At 30.7% G+C, this 13,909-nt stretch overlaps 4 protein-coding genes and 2 long non-coding RNA genes across 10 annotated transcripts; 5 read left to right on the top strand and 1 right to left on the bottom strand.

Annotated features, from left to right (window-relative positions):
- Nucleotides 1–50: 50 nt before the first annotated feature.
- On the top strand, nt 51–2,757 carry LOC128884004 (uncharacterized). Of its 2 annotated transcripts, none has more exons than XM_054136956.1 (8): nt 51–788; nt 889–1,266; nt 1,316–1,337; nt 1,444–1,750; nt 1,800–2,068; nt 2,132–2,235; nt 2,291–2,452; nt 2,500–2,757. In XM_054136956.1, exons 1-7 carry the CDS (start codon nt 327–329, stop codon nt 2,417–2,419), a joined length of 1,671 nt encoding a protein of 556 aa, XP_053992931.1. In that variant the 5' UTR covers nt 51–326; the 3' UTR covers nt 2,420–2,452; nt 2,500–2,757. The 2 variants fall into 2 exon arrangements, with proteins under 2 accessions (XP_053992931.1, XP_053992932.1); XM_054136957.1 differs by having other exon boundaries at nt 2,284–2,452.
- Nucleotides 2,758–3,292: 535 nt separating this feature from the next.
- LOC128883838 (uncharacterized) lies at nt 3,293–6,179 on the top strand. Of its 4 annotated transcripts, none has more exons than XM_054136627.1 (12): nt 3,293–3,546; nt 3,595–3,703; nt 3,757–4,409; nt 4,460–4,577; nt 4,629–4,711; nt 4,782–4,825; nt 4,880–4,931; nt 4,991–5,249; nt 5,297–5,383; nt 5,432–5,621; nt 5,715–5,825; nt 5,873–6,179. In XM_054136627.1, exons 3-12 carry the CDS (start codon nt 4,334–4,336, stop codon nt 5,984–5,986), a joined length of 1,134 nt encoding a protein of 377 aa, XP_053992602.1. In that variant the 5' UTR covers nt 3,293–3,546; nt 3,595–3,703; nt 3,757–4,333; the 3' UTR covers nt 5,987–6,179. The 4 variants fall into 4 exon arrangements, 3 of the variants coding, with proteins under 3 accessions (XP_053992602.1, XP_053992600.1, XP_053992603.1); XM_054136625.1 differs by having other exon boundaries at nt 3,595–4,178; nt 4,249–4,409; XM_054136628.1 differs by having other exon boundaries at nt 3,595–4,409; nt 5,456–5,621.
- A 579-nt stretch (nt 6,180–6,758) lies between these two features.
- Nucleotides 6,759–8,142, top strand: LOC128883907 (malate dehydrogenase-like). The gene is made up of 3 exons (XM_054136772.1): nt 6,759–7,625; nt 7,680–7,802; nt 7,856–8,142. Exons 1-3 carry the CDS (start codon nt 6,819–6,821, stop codon nt 7,916–7,918), a joined length of 993 nt encoding a protein of 330 aa, XP_053992747.1. The 5' UTR covers nt 6,759–6,818; the 3' UTR covers nt 7,919–8,142.
- Nucleotides 8,143–9,682: 1,540 nt separating this feature from the next.
- Nucleotides 9,683–10,230, top strand: LOC128883718 (uncharacterized). Its single transcript, XR_008459085.1, has 3 exons — nt 9,683–9,816; nt 9,864–9,946; nt 10,082–10,230. It is a non-coding gene; the product is annotated as an uncharacterized LOC128883718 (long non-coding RNA).
- LOC128883717 (uncharacterized) lies at nt 9,954–13,099 on the bottom strand. The gene is made up of 19 exons (XM_054136360.1): nt 12,886–13,099; nt 12,396–12,835; nt 12,134–12,334; nt 11,963–12,085; nt 11,865–11,885; nt 11,680–11,764; nt 11,584–11,623; nt 11,482–11,527; nt 11,315–11,426; nt 11,215–11,248; nt 11,094–11,161; nt 10,947–10,986; nt 10,862–10,881; nt 10,719–10,771; nt 10,606–10,663; nt 10,499–10,551; nt 10,427–10,441; nt 10,255–10,356; nt 9,954–10,208 (listed from the first exon to the last, which is right to left on the bottom strand). The coding sequence occupies exons 1-19, from the start codon at nt 12,929–12,931 to the stop codon at nt 10,167–10,169; spliced, it is 1,599 nt and encodes a 532-aa protein (XP_053992335.1). The 5' UTR covers nt 12,932–13,099; the 3' UTR covers nt 9,954–10,166.
- LOC128883719 (uncharacterized) lies at nt 10,764–11,292 on the top strand. The gene is made up of 4 exons (XR_008459086.1): nt 10,764–10,888; nt 10,957–11,029; nt 11,089–11,158; nt 11,219–11,292. It is a non-coding gene; the product is annotated as an uncharacterized LOC128883719 (long non-coding RNA).
- Nucleotides 13,100–13,909: the final 810 nt, after the last annotated feature.

Genomic DNA, 13,909 nt, shown 5'->3' with positions numbered 1-13,909 from the left:
TGAAGCTGTTTGTAAGCTGTGACTCATAAGATAAAAGTTTTGAATATATATCCAGTCCTTAAAATATTAAAAATCTGTGCAAAGAGAAAACACTGTGGTGTGTTTTGTCAACTGTATATAACGAACAGTTTTGCTACCGGTTAGGTCTTCAATGAAAATTTCATATGACTGGATGAATTTAATATTTCTTACTAAGATGTAAAAATATGCATTAGGGTCAATTATCTTAACCAAAGTGCTTTTGTACACTCTATGATTCATATTTCAGCATAATTTTTCAAAAGAAAAAAATTGTTACTTTACTGCTCATCCTTAAAGTATTATAAATGCAAAGCTCTATAGTTGAAAATACTTACAGTTCACAGCCGCTTCTATTTAATATAGATTGTGACGGCGATGCCAATTTGAAATTTAAAACAAGGGAAGGAAAATTGCTCCATACTTCAAAATACGCTTCCTGCTCAAAACGTTCTTCTACAAATGCGTCATCAACATTTTTTAATTTTCCTGTAATATCAATAGAAGGTCCATCCCTCCATTTACCCAAAAAATATTGCCGTGTGGAAGATACATTGAATCATACTTTAACACAACAAGATGAAAAAAAATCTTTCGGATTCGAGTCTCTCTCAGATGTTTCTTTAGTAGCCTCCCCTGGGACTATGACTCCATTTTTTCCAAAAAAAAAATCGATTGAAGAAGGAGAAATTGTTGAATCTAATTTTTTTATTTCTCCTAATAAGGAGTCAACTATTTTCACGACAAACAACGGATCAAGCGAGGCGCAGGTGAATCTATGTTGCCTAAAAAAATACATTTTTTCATTCCACTTCATTGTTGAGACACCTGATGAACATACTGCAAAAATTGTGTTAATTTGTTTTATAGGATTTTAAGGAATTAAACTATCAGACTTTGGATAAGAAACAAACTCAGGACGAAACCATTATCGACACTTCATCATCAAGTGAATCTATTATTGTTGATTCCTTTTTTTTTAAAAAAACTAACGAAATAATGCCACCTTTACAACCTCCTTTACATGATTCTATAACATCTTTGGAAAATGAAATTTCGCTCACATCCTCTCCATTATTTTTTACGACAACAAGGAAAAGGAAAAATCCCGCTACGTTTCCCCGAATTAGCGAAACTAGTCCAACAAAAAGCTCTTGTTTTTCTTCACAGGAACAAGATTTCATACAATGTATTGAAAAAGAACAAGAAGAAAAAAAAAAATCTTTTTTATTCAAAGATCACTCAAAAGTAACCCATTTAGTTTTGTTTTGTCTCTTGTCATTGTAACGTGTTACAGGAAAAAAATAAACAAGTGACAGGTAATCAAAATTCGTATGAATTTAAAATAAAACAGATTTAAAAAGAAACGTCCTACACAGAGCCGTTGTTGACTTTGATTCAAAAATATAAATCTTTTTTTTTTAGTTTCAGAACAATTCACAGCTCAATTGCACAACACGAGAGAAGCATACTTTGGCGGTAGGGATTGTAAAAGAATAAAACGTAGTTTGTCTTGCTCTGAAAAGCACGCCATCGTGGAAAACTCCGCTAGTGAATGTCTTTCGAGTGATAGTGATATATCCGATACCGACAAGACCATTTTTAAAACTGTTCTATCAGATTCCGTTAAAACGTTGAATTGTGTTGAAATTGATCAGGAATGTGCTTGGAAGGTATGGACACTACAAAATAATCTACACGAGAGATTTCCTTTATCTTTAAAACGTGTTGTGTAAGGAGTTTATATTTCTATGTGCAATTGAAAATCAACTTATCCTTAGTGAACCAAAAATGTCATCAAGGCCACTTCGTTCGGTTCGTTACACAACCTTGTCGAATATTGTAGAAGTTTCACCTTCATTCTGGATTTTTTCTAAGCGCAAAGTTGGCATGAAAGAGTATAATTTTTTCATAGCAGTAGAAGAGTTGGCTAAACATAGAATCATGATGAATCACCCATTAGAAATTGCATCAAAACAATCCAATTCGATCTCCTGTCGTAAATGTGGTGCGATTCACTCGCAAAGAAATGAGTACCATAATTGTCCCCGTAATGATATCATTTGAACCTTGTGTCTTTTGAATTCGTAAAACCCTTCTATATCTATTGTAGGTATACGATGTAACAATTGTGGCAGAATGGGACATAAAAGAAATTCGTGTAATGAAAAGGATAATAAATCATGTATACCTCACTACATGAAAAATTTTTTTGATGTAATATATTCTTCATTAAAGAATTACACATCAATTCATTTTTTTAAGATAACAGGAATATGATGAAAGTTTACGATTTATGATGATTTCGCATCGAAGAAAGTATGGTCACAAAATTTCTTGTATAATTTGTCACGCTGGGAATCACGCGTGTTGTAAGAAAATAAACTCAATTAACGGCTAACTTTGGAGCTATTCAAGATATAACGTTCTACGGGTAAATAGCACAATAAAATGGTTTTCCTCATTTTTTTTTGTCTACAGTTTTTCGAAATCGAATGTTATACTATAGCGTTTCATTGAAAATTTTTCCTGTTCGGATTTGCCCTAACTTTTTGCTAACGTTCAACAGATCAAATGTATTCCATCATTTTATTATGCTTGATATTTATTTATTGGTTTGTCACATTGATGTTACCTTAATTTTTTGATAAAAAAAATACAATTTTTTTAATGCAATATTGTAAAATTGGACAAATAACTGAGTGTTGACTAGGAAACGAAACGACACTAGGTTAAAAATTGTTGCTTGTACTGTGTTGTTAATTGCTAGATTTATTATCATTTTTCTGTTTACACTAAAACAACTACTAGCCATTAGTCGCTTTTTTAATTTTTCAAAACTTATTTTTCAATAGTGAAAAAAAAAAAATTCAAAAAATTTTTATTTCTGGTCTTTTTTTAAAGAATTTAGAAAGCAAAACAATCCTTTGTATCATTACTTACTCTGCATTAACTATTAAATTTTTTTTTTACGGTTTTAATTGTTATTGCATATTTTATGCTCTTTAACTATTATAACGTGAAAAAAATTAAATATTGTTTTTTTCCTTGAATGTTTTTATCACCTTTTTGTTCATTTTAAAGAATAGTTTGTAAAATTAAACAAAAAAAAAAAAAAACTTGTGTGTAAAACTAATAAAATAACGTTTTTACTTTTTTAGACGTAGTCTGCTACGTGGCTTGTTAACCATTGGTCTATTTTTTTTTTCAACTATTAGAGTTTGTGGCAAATTGCAAATGTTCGATTTTTTTAAAACACCTTACCAAACAACATTAGTTCGTAGCATCCTAACTAAAGTATTCTTACGCCTTCCACAAACACACCTTCATAACTCATTTCTTTCAAATAAAAAAAGAAAACTCCAGCACTCCATTCACTTTCTAATTTTCACACTCCAATTGGACAACTAGCCTTACAGTTGTATTTGATATGTTTTCTAAATGGGTAACAATCAAAAATAAATAATCACATAGTACTCCTTAGCCCTAAGGATCATTACTTTTTTTACTAACATACCTACAATTAATGTAATAAACACGTTATTAAATAATGTCAAATTTTTTTTTTTCTTTTAGTAATTTTTTTCATTTCGTTAGACTAATGCAGTAGTGTAACCCCCAAGTTACAATAACAGGCAGCTTTTTAAATCTTATACTTTGCCTTTATATTTTCTTCTTAAAGGAAGTACGTTCCAAACAAAGAGACTTGCAATAGTCAATAAACCGTTACATTATAAGGCATCCTTTCGGAGCTCATGGATCGGGATAATAGCCTATCTCTCACAAGAAAACACTGAATAAGACGGCGAGTTTCCTTCCTACCTAAGCAACGCATCAGAAAGATTCAGTCGCCACAATCCATAAACCAATTGAACCTAAACGCCATACGTCATGTCTGGCAACGGTGACAATAATCATGTTCAAAAGTCACCCGAGCGCAAAACAGTTATCTAGTTTTTATAACAACACAAAAAATGTTAGTGTACTTGGCAGCACCAAGCTTGAAAATGACGCAGTCATTTATCAAAACATTAGTGCAACGTTAAGCTTATTGCATTAGAAAACAAAATCGCTAAACAAGACTAAACGCGTCATTTAGGTTTTCAAGATGAGTGTTCAGTTTCTAACTTGACCAAATAGATCAAAAAAATATTGATGAGGTATCTTGACGTTTCAATAAAATAAATCAATTGTTTCATGTTCATGTTTTTGGGATTACAACCGCACCAGCAGGATAACAAGTCATGTGGTACCCAGTTTCGACTCATCCTAATAGCTCCTTGACCCTATTAAAAACGACACCATTTTTTTAAAAATGGTGTTTTTAAAAGAAGAAAAGGGTTTCGAAAATCAAAAAGAAAAAATATGTTCTATCAAGTGTACTCCCAGTTGTAGGCGGATAAGAAGAATTACGTGCTAATTTATTTCAATTTTCTTTTAGTGTCTTACAAATACTCAACACTCTATAAGCTGTATGAAACAAAACATTTTGCTTCAGAAGATAATTTAAAGCTAACGACAGAATTAATCGACGCTAATGAAAGCAACTACACGGTGTGGTATGTGACACTGCGTTTGTAGTTGCGAGTCACAATGTAGGTGAGTTGCAGGCGTATCCGTCGTCAATGCTTATTATCTTGGATGCATTCATTAGAAACAAAAGAAAAAAATAATTTTCTTTTAAAAGAATTAGGTAACATTGATTTGGAAGAAAAAACAAAAATAGTGCTTCGATATGTATTCTTTCATTTCATTCAACTTAGACTTTATCATCTATTATTGCAATCAAAGTGCTAAATGTTATCAAGTAAACCAGTTTCAAATCATCAAAAAAACATTTGTTGGTACCACTTATGGTTAGGTATGGTATCATCGGCGTTGGATCATGCAACAAATGAATGATGTACAAGTAGGTAGAGAACAAGTTCTTTTTTTAATACCGTCATATTTTTTTTTGCCGGCACAAATTTAGCTTCTTTAGAAAAAAAAAGAATTGAGTTTAATTTAGAAGAAGATCAAAAAAATTTTAATTTATGGCAGTACCGAACATTTTTACAAGACTTTATTTATTCAAACAAATCATGTAATTCAGCCTCTTGTGATAACTTATTTTTTACCAATCCATTGAAAATGTTAAAAAAACGTTGCAACTGCTGGTTAAAAGAAGAAAAAAAATTTTCTGAATTTATGATTGCCTTAGATCATCGAAATAATTCAGCATGGAATTTAAGGTCCATTTTATAAATGTTTTGAAAGCATATCAATTTTTTTCTTGTAGAGTTGTGGCTGTCAAAAATCATGCTAAAGCTTTATTACAAATGAATTTGTTCGACAAGGCAACAAATGAATTACGCGATGACATTTTGTAATGTTTTATGCCTATTTCATTTGCATTCTAAAAACATTGTTTCAGATATTGCATACAATGTATAAAAAGAACACCTCATAATGAACCGAGCTGGAATGCATTGTGCAGTTATTTCTTTAAAGAAGATCAATTGCTTCTCGCTACAACGACTACATGTTCTTGTCAAAACATATCTACATGCATTCTCTGTGATCGTGCCCGTTTCAAGTGGACTGATTCAAAAATTCAAACTATGGTAATTTTTTACTGTTAAATCCGAACTGGCTTCAACATGCATGTAGCATGCATTATAACTTTAACATTGACATCGCTTTGTCATTCATTTTAGATCACTTCTTTAATCGACCAAGTACTAAAGCAAGATAGTACTAATCGTTTTTGTCTCTATGTACATTATTTATACTGTCTTTCACTTGATGATTATTCCAAATGTTATCAAGTAGTCGTTAGAATATTATTTCTATATGTTACTGATTCTTGCATTAGATTTTAGATAAACTATCGACAGTTGACCAACAACGTGTCACATTTTGGAATATTAAAAAAACCATGTTTTCCAAATATGTTTTGAGTGAGGAGTCCGACAAAGTTTTTCTTTAAGTATTTTTTTAATCCACATTTCGTATTATAAAAAAAAACTTTTCATTTTTCTTTTTACAAAAACAATCACACGTTTGTAAAAGGATATTTTTTAAAAAACATGTCTCCACGCTTCTGTTTTTCTTCATGGCATGAAAAGAATCATTCTGTACGCAATGTATAAATTGACGTAATTTATTAACTAGTGTGTTGTGTTGAAGTTTGAAAAGCGAATGCTTTCTTTTTTTACATAAGAAAACAAAAGAAACGTATGTTTACTACCTAATTTCACATTTCCCCACTACATGCAGATTAATTCAAGAATCACATACAACTTCAATTCCCCTTTGTGTTATAAAAATAATATAAAAAACAATGCAGTTTAAAAATTTTTGTACCATATTTTTTTTATGTAAAAAATGGTGTTTTCGTTAATTTTCTAGCGATTGTAAAACACTAGACAAAAACTTTTTTTTTTGTTTAAAAAAAAACGTTTGTCAAATTAATAAAATGAATGAAATGGTGATTTTTAAACTTACGGTGATATTATAAATGTTATGTAAAAAGAAAAATCTTTTTTCGATACCTCGTGGTACTGAAAAAAGAAAAAGCACAACACACCACGTTTTAAAATCTCATTGAATTTCTATTAAAAATAATAGTTTTCGGTTTTTCTAATAATTTTTATTAACACTACATTACATATAAATTCGATAGTAATTTTTGATGTACATGTTTTTAAATTGCTAGTCTACATGCATAAAGAAAAAAAACAGTGTAGAATATAGTATAGAAAATTCCCACTTATCATTTACAATACTCTTCAAATAAGATTTTAGTAAGTTGAATTGATATGTTTTCAACAGATTCCAAAACCCATTGGGGGAGACCAAAAATATCTTTAGTTGGTTCAGGCCAAATAGGATCCATACTTGGTCTACTTGCCGCTCTAAAACATCTTGGAGATGTTTTTTTTTTTGATGTGGCTAATGGAATACCCAATGGAAAAGCCCTTGATTTAGCTCATTTTGCATCTGTTGAGGATGTTACTGTTGACGTTACGGGCAGCAGCGAGGCTTCCGACATGATGGGTTCCGACGTTGTCATTGTCACAGCTGGGGTTCCTAGAAAACCTGGTATGAACCGTGAAGACTTACTTCAAATTAATTCTAAGATTATTGAGTCCGTCAGCTCCAACATTAAGAAATATTGCCCTAGTGCTTTTATTATTTGTACCACGAATCCTTTAGATACCATGGTGTATCATTTGCAAAAGAAAGCGGGAATACCAGCTTGCCGTGTAGTGGGTATGGCAGGAGAATTAGACGTTGCAAGATTTAAATATCTTCTTAGTAAACGTCTTCTGGTGTCGGTTGAGAATATTAATGCCATGATTTTGGGAAGCCATGGAGATACAATGGTTCCTTTGTTAAACTACACAACGGTTTCTGGCATCTCTATAGTCTCTTTGATACAAATGGGATTTATGACTATTGCTGATTATAGAGATATTGTTGAACAAGTTAAAAACGGAGGGCATGAAATTGTGCAATATTTAAAAACTGGTTCCGCTTACATTGCACCAGCTGCCGCTACGATCAAGATGGTTGAAGCCTATTTACACGATAAAAGGGAAATTATGTGTTGTTCAGCCTATCTTGTAAATTCAATATAATTATTTTTTTGTGCTTTTTTTAATTTATCATTCATTTAGAACGGAGAATATGGAATCAATGATCTTTATGTTGGAGTTCCAGTTATTATTGGAAAAAATGGAGTTGAATCGATTCTAGAAGTTCCACTTACAACAGAAGAGAGTAATGCTTTTCAAACTTCGGTAACATCTTTATTTTTCGTTTGTAAAGTGTATCACTTGTTTTTTCTTTGTAGGTTTCGACAATTGCAAATTTACGTGATTCGTTATCAGATTTGAAACAACAAAATTACCAGTAGATTTTTTTTGTATTGAAGCAAAATTTTATCGATAGTAATTTTTGAACAATAACATTGGAGTCATTTTACTTCTTCGCAAATAAATTATTTTATATTACTTTTCTATTTTTAATGTAAAACCTAAGCCTTAACAACTGTTTTTTTTTTAATAAATTCAATGAGTAAAATTGTAATAAATAATTTTAAAAGGTACAAGCCTTTAAAACTGAAATTTTTTAGAGAAATGATTAATTATGACTGCAATTTTAAACCTTGATACCATCGTCAAAATGAATCACAAAAGAGGCAACAAAATATACTATTTAAATTCATTGTGGAGTTATTTTTCATGAGACGAAACGTCTTATGAAATTTCAACATACCAGTTACGATTTGTAATTTTTTCGTAAAACGTATAATATTTTAAATTAACTTGCAAACAATACAACTCCAAAGCCAGTACAAAAAACAACTAAACAAAGTTATTGTAAAAAAAATTGACTGTTGGCAACTGTTTTGAATAGAGTCTATTCAAATTTTAGCGTTGTTTTGCATTTTTCATAAAAAACTTTTAAATTCAAAAATCAAGCTACACTTTTTTGCTGTTGAAAACATGTAGCACAGCTTTTTTTTTTTTGATTTATTATTATTTAAAATAAAAGAAATTTCGACACGTCTTCTAAATATTTCAATTATTGTTGATTTAAAAAAATATTTTTCCTTTATAAAGCTAGGAAAGCAACAACAGGTAATAATATAAGAATTTTTTATAAAGTAACACGTAGTTGTTTGGGCAGAAAAAAATACACTGAAATATGTTTTTAATAAGAATTTTTTTTTTTTTTTCCTTTAAAGTATAAAATTGTATTTATGTTTTTAAAAACATTGTATTTTTTTGCAATTTTTCTGTTCTTGAATAATATTTTAAATTTTTCAAAAAATGGAATAATCAAGTCAAAAAAATCCGAATTCGTAGCCGCACTAGCTCATGATTTAACTTCTAAATCTACTGAAAAAACTATATGTCAGGTTTCCAAAACATTACAACATCTTTTTCCTTCTGACAAGACTATAATAATACCAGACAAATCGAATCAATGTAGCATTTTTCCACTACTTTTTGCTCTATCCAGAAACCTTGAAAAAAGAAAACATCTAGACAACATTCAAGCTTTTTTTAATTTAGAAAAAATTGAAATGAACAAAAATGAAGAGACTTCTTATTTTTCTTACCTCATTGATTCTCCTATGAAATTAAAGAAAATCCCGAAAGCATGGATAGCAAAAGATGAAGTTCCATGCAATGAACCTAGTAAAACCAATTTCCATCAATTTTTTTTTTCTAAAAATGCTTATACATCGTTTGAAGACTTTAGTAAAGACCAAATACCAGATAGTAATGAGAACACAGTAAAGCAAACTGCAACTCCTACCCAAAAAAAAACTACATATCGTGTCATTTTAGCAATAGCAGGCGTCCTTGTTGTTCTTTTTATTCTTCTAATTACGCTAGGTTTTATATTTTATAAAAAAAATCCTTCACTTTCCTTATTAGATGCAAGCTTTGGAGCTGATGATTCTTCATCAAAAAAAATAGCATCACCTTAAGAAAAAATGTGTTTCAATTATTTAATATTTTTTCTTTACAATAATTATTTCAGATAGTAGAAAATAATGCATTTATGTTTTAACTGTGTCCAATGTAGAATAGATGAAATTTAAATCCTCATGTCATTTTTTTTAAAAGAATAAAAACCTGTTTTTTTTTTCGTGTCAAAACCAGAATATTAGTCTTTTTTCCAATAGCGAACTAATTAGCAAGTTTATTCCAAAAACACATTCAAAGGCTGTGCCATGTGGCGAAATGCAGGAATAACGTATTTAGAATATTTAACTAGAATGTCAAGCATCTTCTCAAAGTAAATAAAACATGTGATGGTTGACTAATTTGAAATTTTTCATATAGATGTATCAAACCATCAAAACAAATGAATTGTAAAAAACCAGCAACTTTACATTTTAAAGAAAAAATTTCCGCTTTGGAAACATGTACGTATGATATTTGCAATAGGTTAAATTGTAATTATTTTTAACTCTTTTTTAAAAAAGAAAAATTAATTGTGTTTTTTAATTTCTTCCTACTACGTTCTTCATCTTTTTTTTCTTAACGCTATCATTTATCAGACATTCACACAGATGTTTCGGAAGCATTTTTGGGTAAAAAATGAACAGGAATGAATGAGTTATAGCCATAGAAGATATTGAAAATTTAAACGGCACCATTTGTTATATTTTGAAGTTTGCAATTTTTCTAGTAAAATTTCGTATGCAAATTAATTTTTTCTTTTTTGACATACCTGATGTAATAAACTTTCTGTTTGATGTTTTGATAAATGGTTTGCATCTTTAAATTGTTGGATACAAACAAAACAAATAAATTGTTGTGCTTGGATTAATTCCTGATTGCAAAATGGAACAAATGACATTGTCGAAAAAAATTAATAGTTTTAGGTTTTTAGGTTTTCGTACATTATAGAAGTTTGACTAAAAAAAAAGAACAAGGCGTTACGAAAAATACCGCATAGAATAAAAAGAGCTTACCGTATGTTCATTGTTTGAAATGTTTTCTTTGTTTTCCTTAGAAGCAAGCTGGTCTAAAGATTTGGCGTTGTTGAATAACGGTACTAGTGAAGGTTTGTCAAAATTACCTATTTTTAACTCCTCTTCGACAACGGCATCTCCAAATACAGATTCAATTGTCAAAACCTAATTAAAAATTTTTTTTTTTCAATACTTCTTGTAAATTGCATATAGAAATTACTTCTGGATAATCTTTACGAATGGAGGATCCTGCCGTTTGAGCATGTTCTTTATCTTACAAATTACAATGACGACGTTAAAGGAAACAATGTAAAAAAAGAGAAAGAGAGAGAGAAAGACATATACAAAACGGTTTAATCATACCGGAAGGCGTTCCTAACGTTCTTTTTTGTAAGGAATAAAAACACTATTAATTTAATAATTCTCGAAAAATTATGAAAAAACGTACCCTAATGCAGACATTCCATCTCCAAGCTTAGGTTTGACAACTAACAGAGCGACAATGAAACGAAAAGAATAAGAGAAAGCAAAGTTAGCGCCGAATTCATCAAGTCGACGAAATGTTTTCATTCTAAAATATATGATTTCAGCATACCCCTTTTGGTTGCCTTAGCTGCAAGTTGAGCTGTTGCCAACACGGATGCAACAGCTGATGCCTTGGTACTGAACCAAAAACGATTAACCACTTGTAATTTTTTTTTCTTTTATACACTCACGTAGCGCTGTCAATATGAGGCACGAGTAGCGTATCTATAGAAAAGAACAAAAAAAAAAAGTCATCAAAAATATTATAGTAACCATCAATGCACACACGACCTTCTTCTTTTTCATGTTGTTCACTCGATTCATTAAGTATTTTCGCTTTCATAGTAGTAATAAGTGCTGAGGGAGTTGTACTGGTGCTTCCTGCTAAGTCTTGAATCGGAACCTATGATAAGAAAATTACTTTTGTTAACAAAACATTTTCACAATAAGACAATTACCAAAGTGTACGGCGTTGTAACACTTTTAACATAATACACTCCATTGCTACACATTAATAACACAAATGACAGGCATACGGAGAAACAAAGTTATCACTATACAATGATATAAACTGCTGGTTGGCCATATCATAGAACAGCCCTAGTATGACAATGGGGATTCATAAAAATACACCACAGATTCGCTTTTAAAAATACCTGCTTTTTCGCTAAAGAGTAACCCACTCTTACTGTCCATGACAAATTCTTTTAAGTTAGGGTATGGAATTCCAAGTCCTAAGGACTGCGAAAAGAATGCATGGTTGAGTAGTTATTGTTTCAATTTCAATACACGTTGGTAATGCTATATTTTGTGTGTGCTTATTTTTTTTTTCAAAACGTACTCTGTGATCATTAACAGGATCCTAAATCGAATAAAAATGCATTATTAGAAAAAACAAACATAGTTAGAAGAGTTCAATTCAGCCAAATTTTAACGTACTATCACTGCAGCCCAATCAGAGGGCGTGTGCGACGATGTTAACAAATTCAAACGCGCTGGTGGACATTGAGGTATTTCTAAATATATTTGTTTACATTTTACTTGAAAATTCTTTCGACAAGCCTAAAAAAATTCGGCTTGACACTTCATTAAAAAAATGTGTGGTTTTACATCGTAAAACCCTTGTGCTGAGTCACAAGATGGAAATTGTACATAGGCACTTGTTGTGTTGGAAGTATTATTGGGGGTATTTTCGAGAGACAAAAGTTTGATAAAATTGGGAGGTGAAAATCCAACAGATATGGCTGTTGAACGTATCGCTGATTCCAAATCATTTTCAGTCAATGTTATGGGAACGCGACGCAAAGCTATCTTAAATATTGTCAAAAAAATGTAAAAAAAAAAATTACGATGAATTTTACTACGAACATACAACTGATAATCGTATAGGTTCTTTGTAATAATCCAAATTAGATCCATAACCTTCCTTGTCATGTCTTCGACGCGTTCTTCTCCAGGAGTGACTATCTTCCTGACGTCTTTCAAAGGATCTACGATACGAACTTCGTTTACCCAACCCTCGTCGTTTTGAACGTGATACACTTGATGATGTGCGCCGACCGTGTGACGACCAACTTGTACCACGACTACAAACGCTAGTATGACTACTACGACTACTTCCACGACTAATTGAATAACTGCTTCCTCTACTATTGCGATTCCATCGAGATCCAGTTTTCTGTTTTTTTCTTCTGGTGATATGTGATTTCTCTTCATGATAACGCACGTTGGAATGCGTAGAACTATGGGATTTTGACGTTGAACGGCGATAATGCTTCCATTTCGACTTTTTTTCATGTTCGTTTCTTGTTTCTGGAACCCATTTCATAGCATTTATACATGAATCTCAAAAAAACACTTACTGAATCTAAAACGGTCTGGAGATCGAACAAAGCGAGATTCTTTCATTTAATTTAAATAAGTTATAGAAAGAATTCAGTGAAACCAAAATTAAAGTAAATTTAATGTTTTATTCTTAACGTGATGTAGTTATTGTCATCTTTATCGAGCGAAACGTATTTTAGAACTTATTAATCAAAAAAAACAAATAGATGCGCAATTTGTTGTTTAATTTCAGATGTTGCATAAAAAGCACTGAGAAATCAGCACCTATGTAAGGCTAACCTGATGGTTATTACTTAGCGGTCGTCTTCAAAAGATATGTCTTAATTTTTTTCTTTAAACTCAACTTTCTTTCATGTAAAAATAAAAAACCAATATGATACGTTTTATTTTAATTCAAAATAAACAAGGAAAAACACGTCTATCTCGATGGTATGCTTCAGTGTCCAATTCTGAAAAAACTGAAATTGAGACTGGGCTTTATAAAAAACTTTCTTTACGCAATAAAAAATGGTGTCACTTTATTCCCCAATCTACATTTACTGTTATTTATAGACAATATGCAGGATTATTTTTTATTTTCGGAGTGGATATAAGCGAAAATCACTTGATTATTCACGAATTCATTCAGTTATTTGTTCAAACTCTTGATTCTTATTTTGGAGATGTTTGCGAACTAGATCTTCTTTTTCATTTCAACTCTGTATATCAAATTATTGATCAGATGATTTTAGGAGGTGAAATCGCGGAAACATCCCGGAAAAAAATATTAATGTCTATTTCAAACACTCAGAAATTAGATTTATCATTTCCTTTTTCTTTAAAAAAAAAAAATTTAACTATAGGAGGATGAAATTATACTCCTCGAAAACTCATTCCTAATTTTTAAAAACTTTCGAATCAAGATTATGAATCTCCTCTTGTCCCAAAATTCATAAGTTTATTACAATATCGATTTGTTCCCTCATTAATTTTTAAAAAGTTATTCTTTAATAATAAAAAAATGTTTTGTAAAAAAACACCATTCGTTTGTATAATGTGCTC

This window comes from Hylaeus volcanicus, unplaced genomic scaffold, assembly GCF_026283585.1.
Source record: "Hylaeus volcanicus isolate JK05 unplaced genomic scaffold, UHH_iyHylVolc1.0_haploid 12237, whole genome shotgun sequence".
NCBI lineage: Eukaryota > Metazoa > Arthropoda > Insecta > Hymenoptera > Colletidae > Hylaeus > Hylaeus volcanicus.
This window is presented reverse-complemented; position numbering and strand designations above follow the sequence as displayed.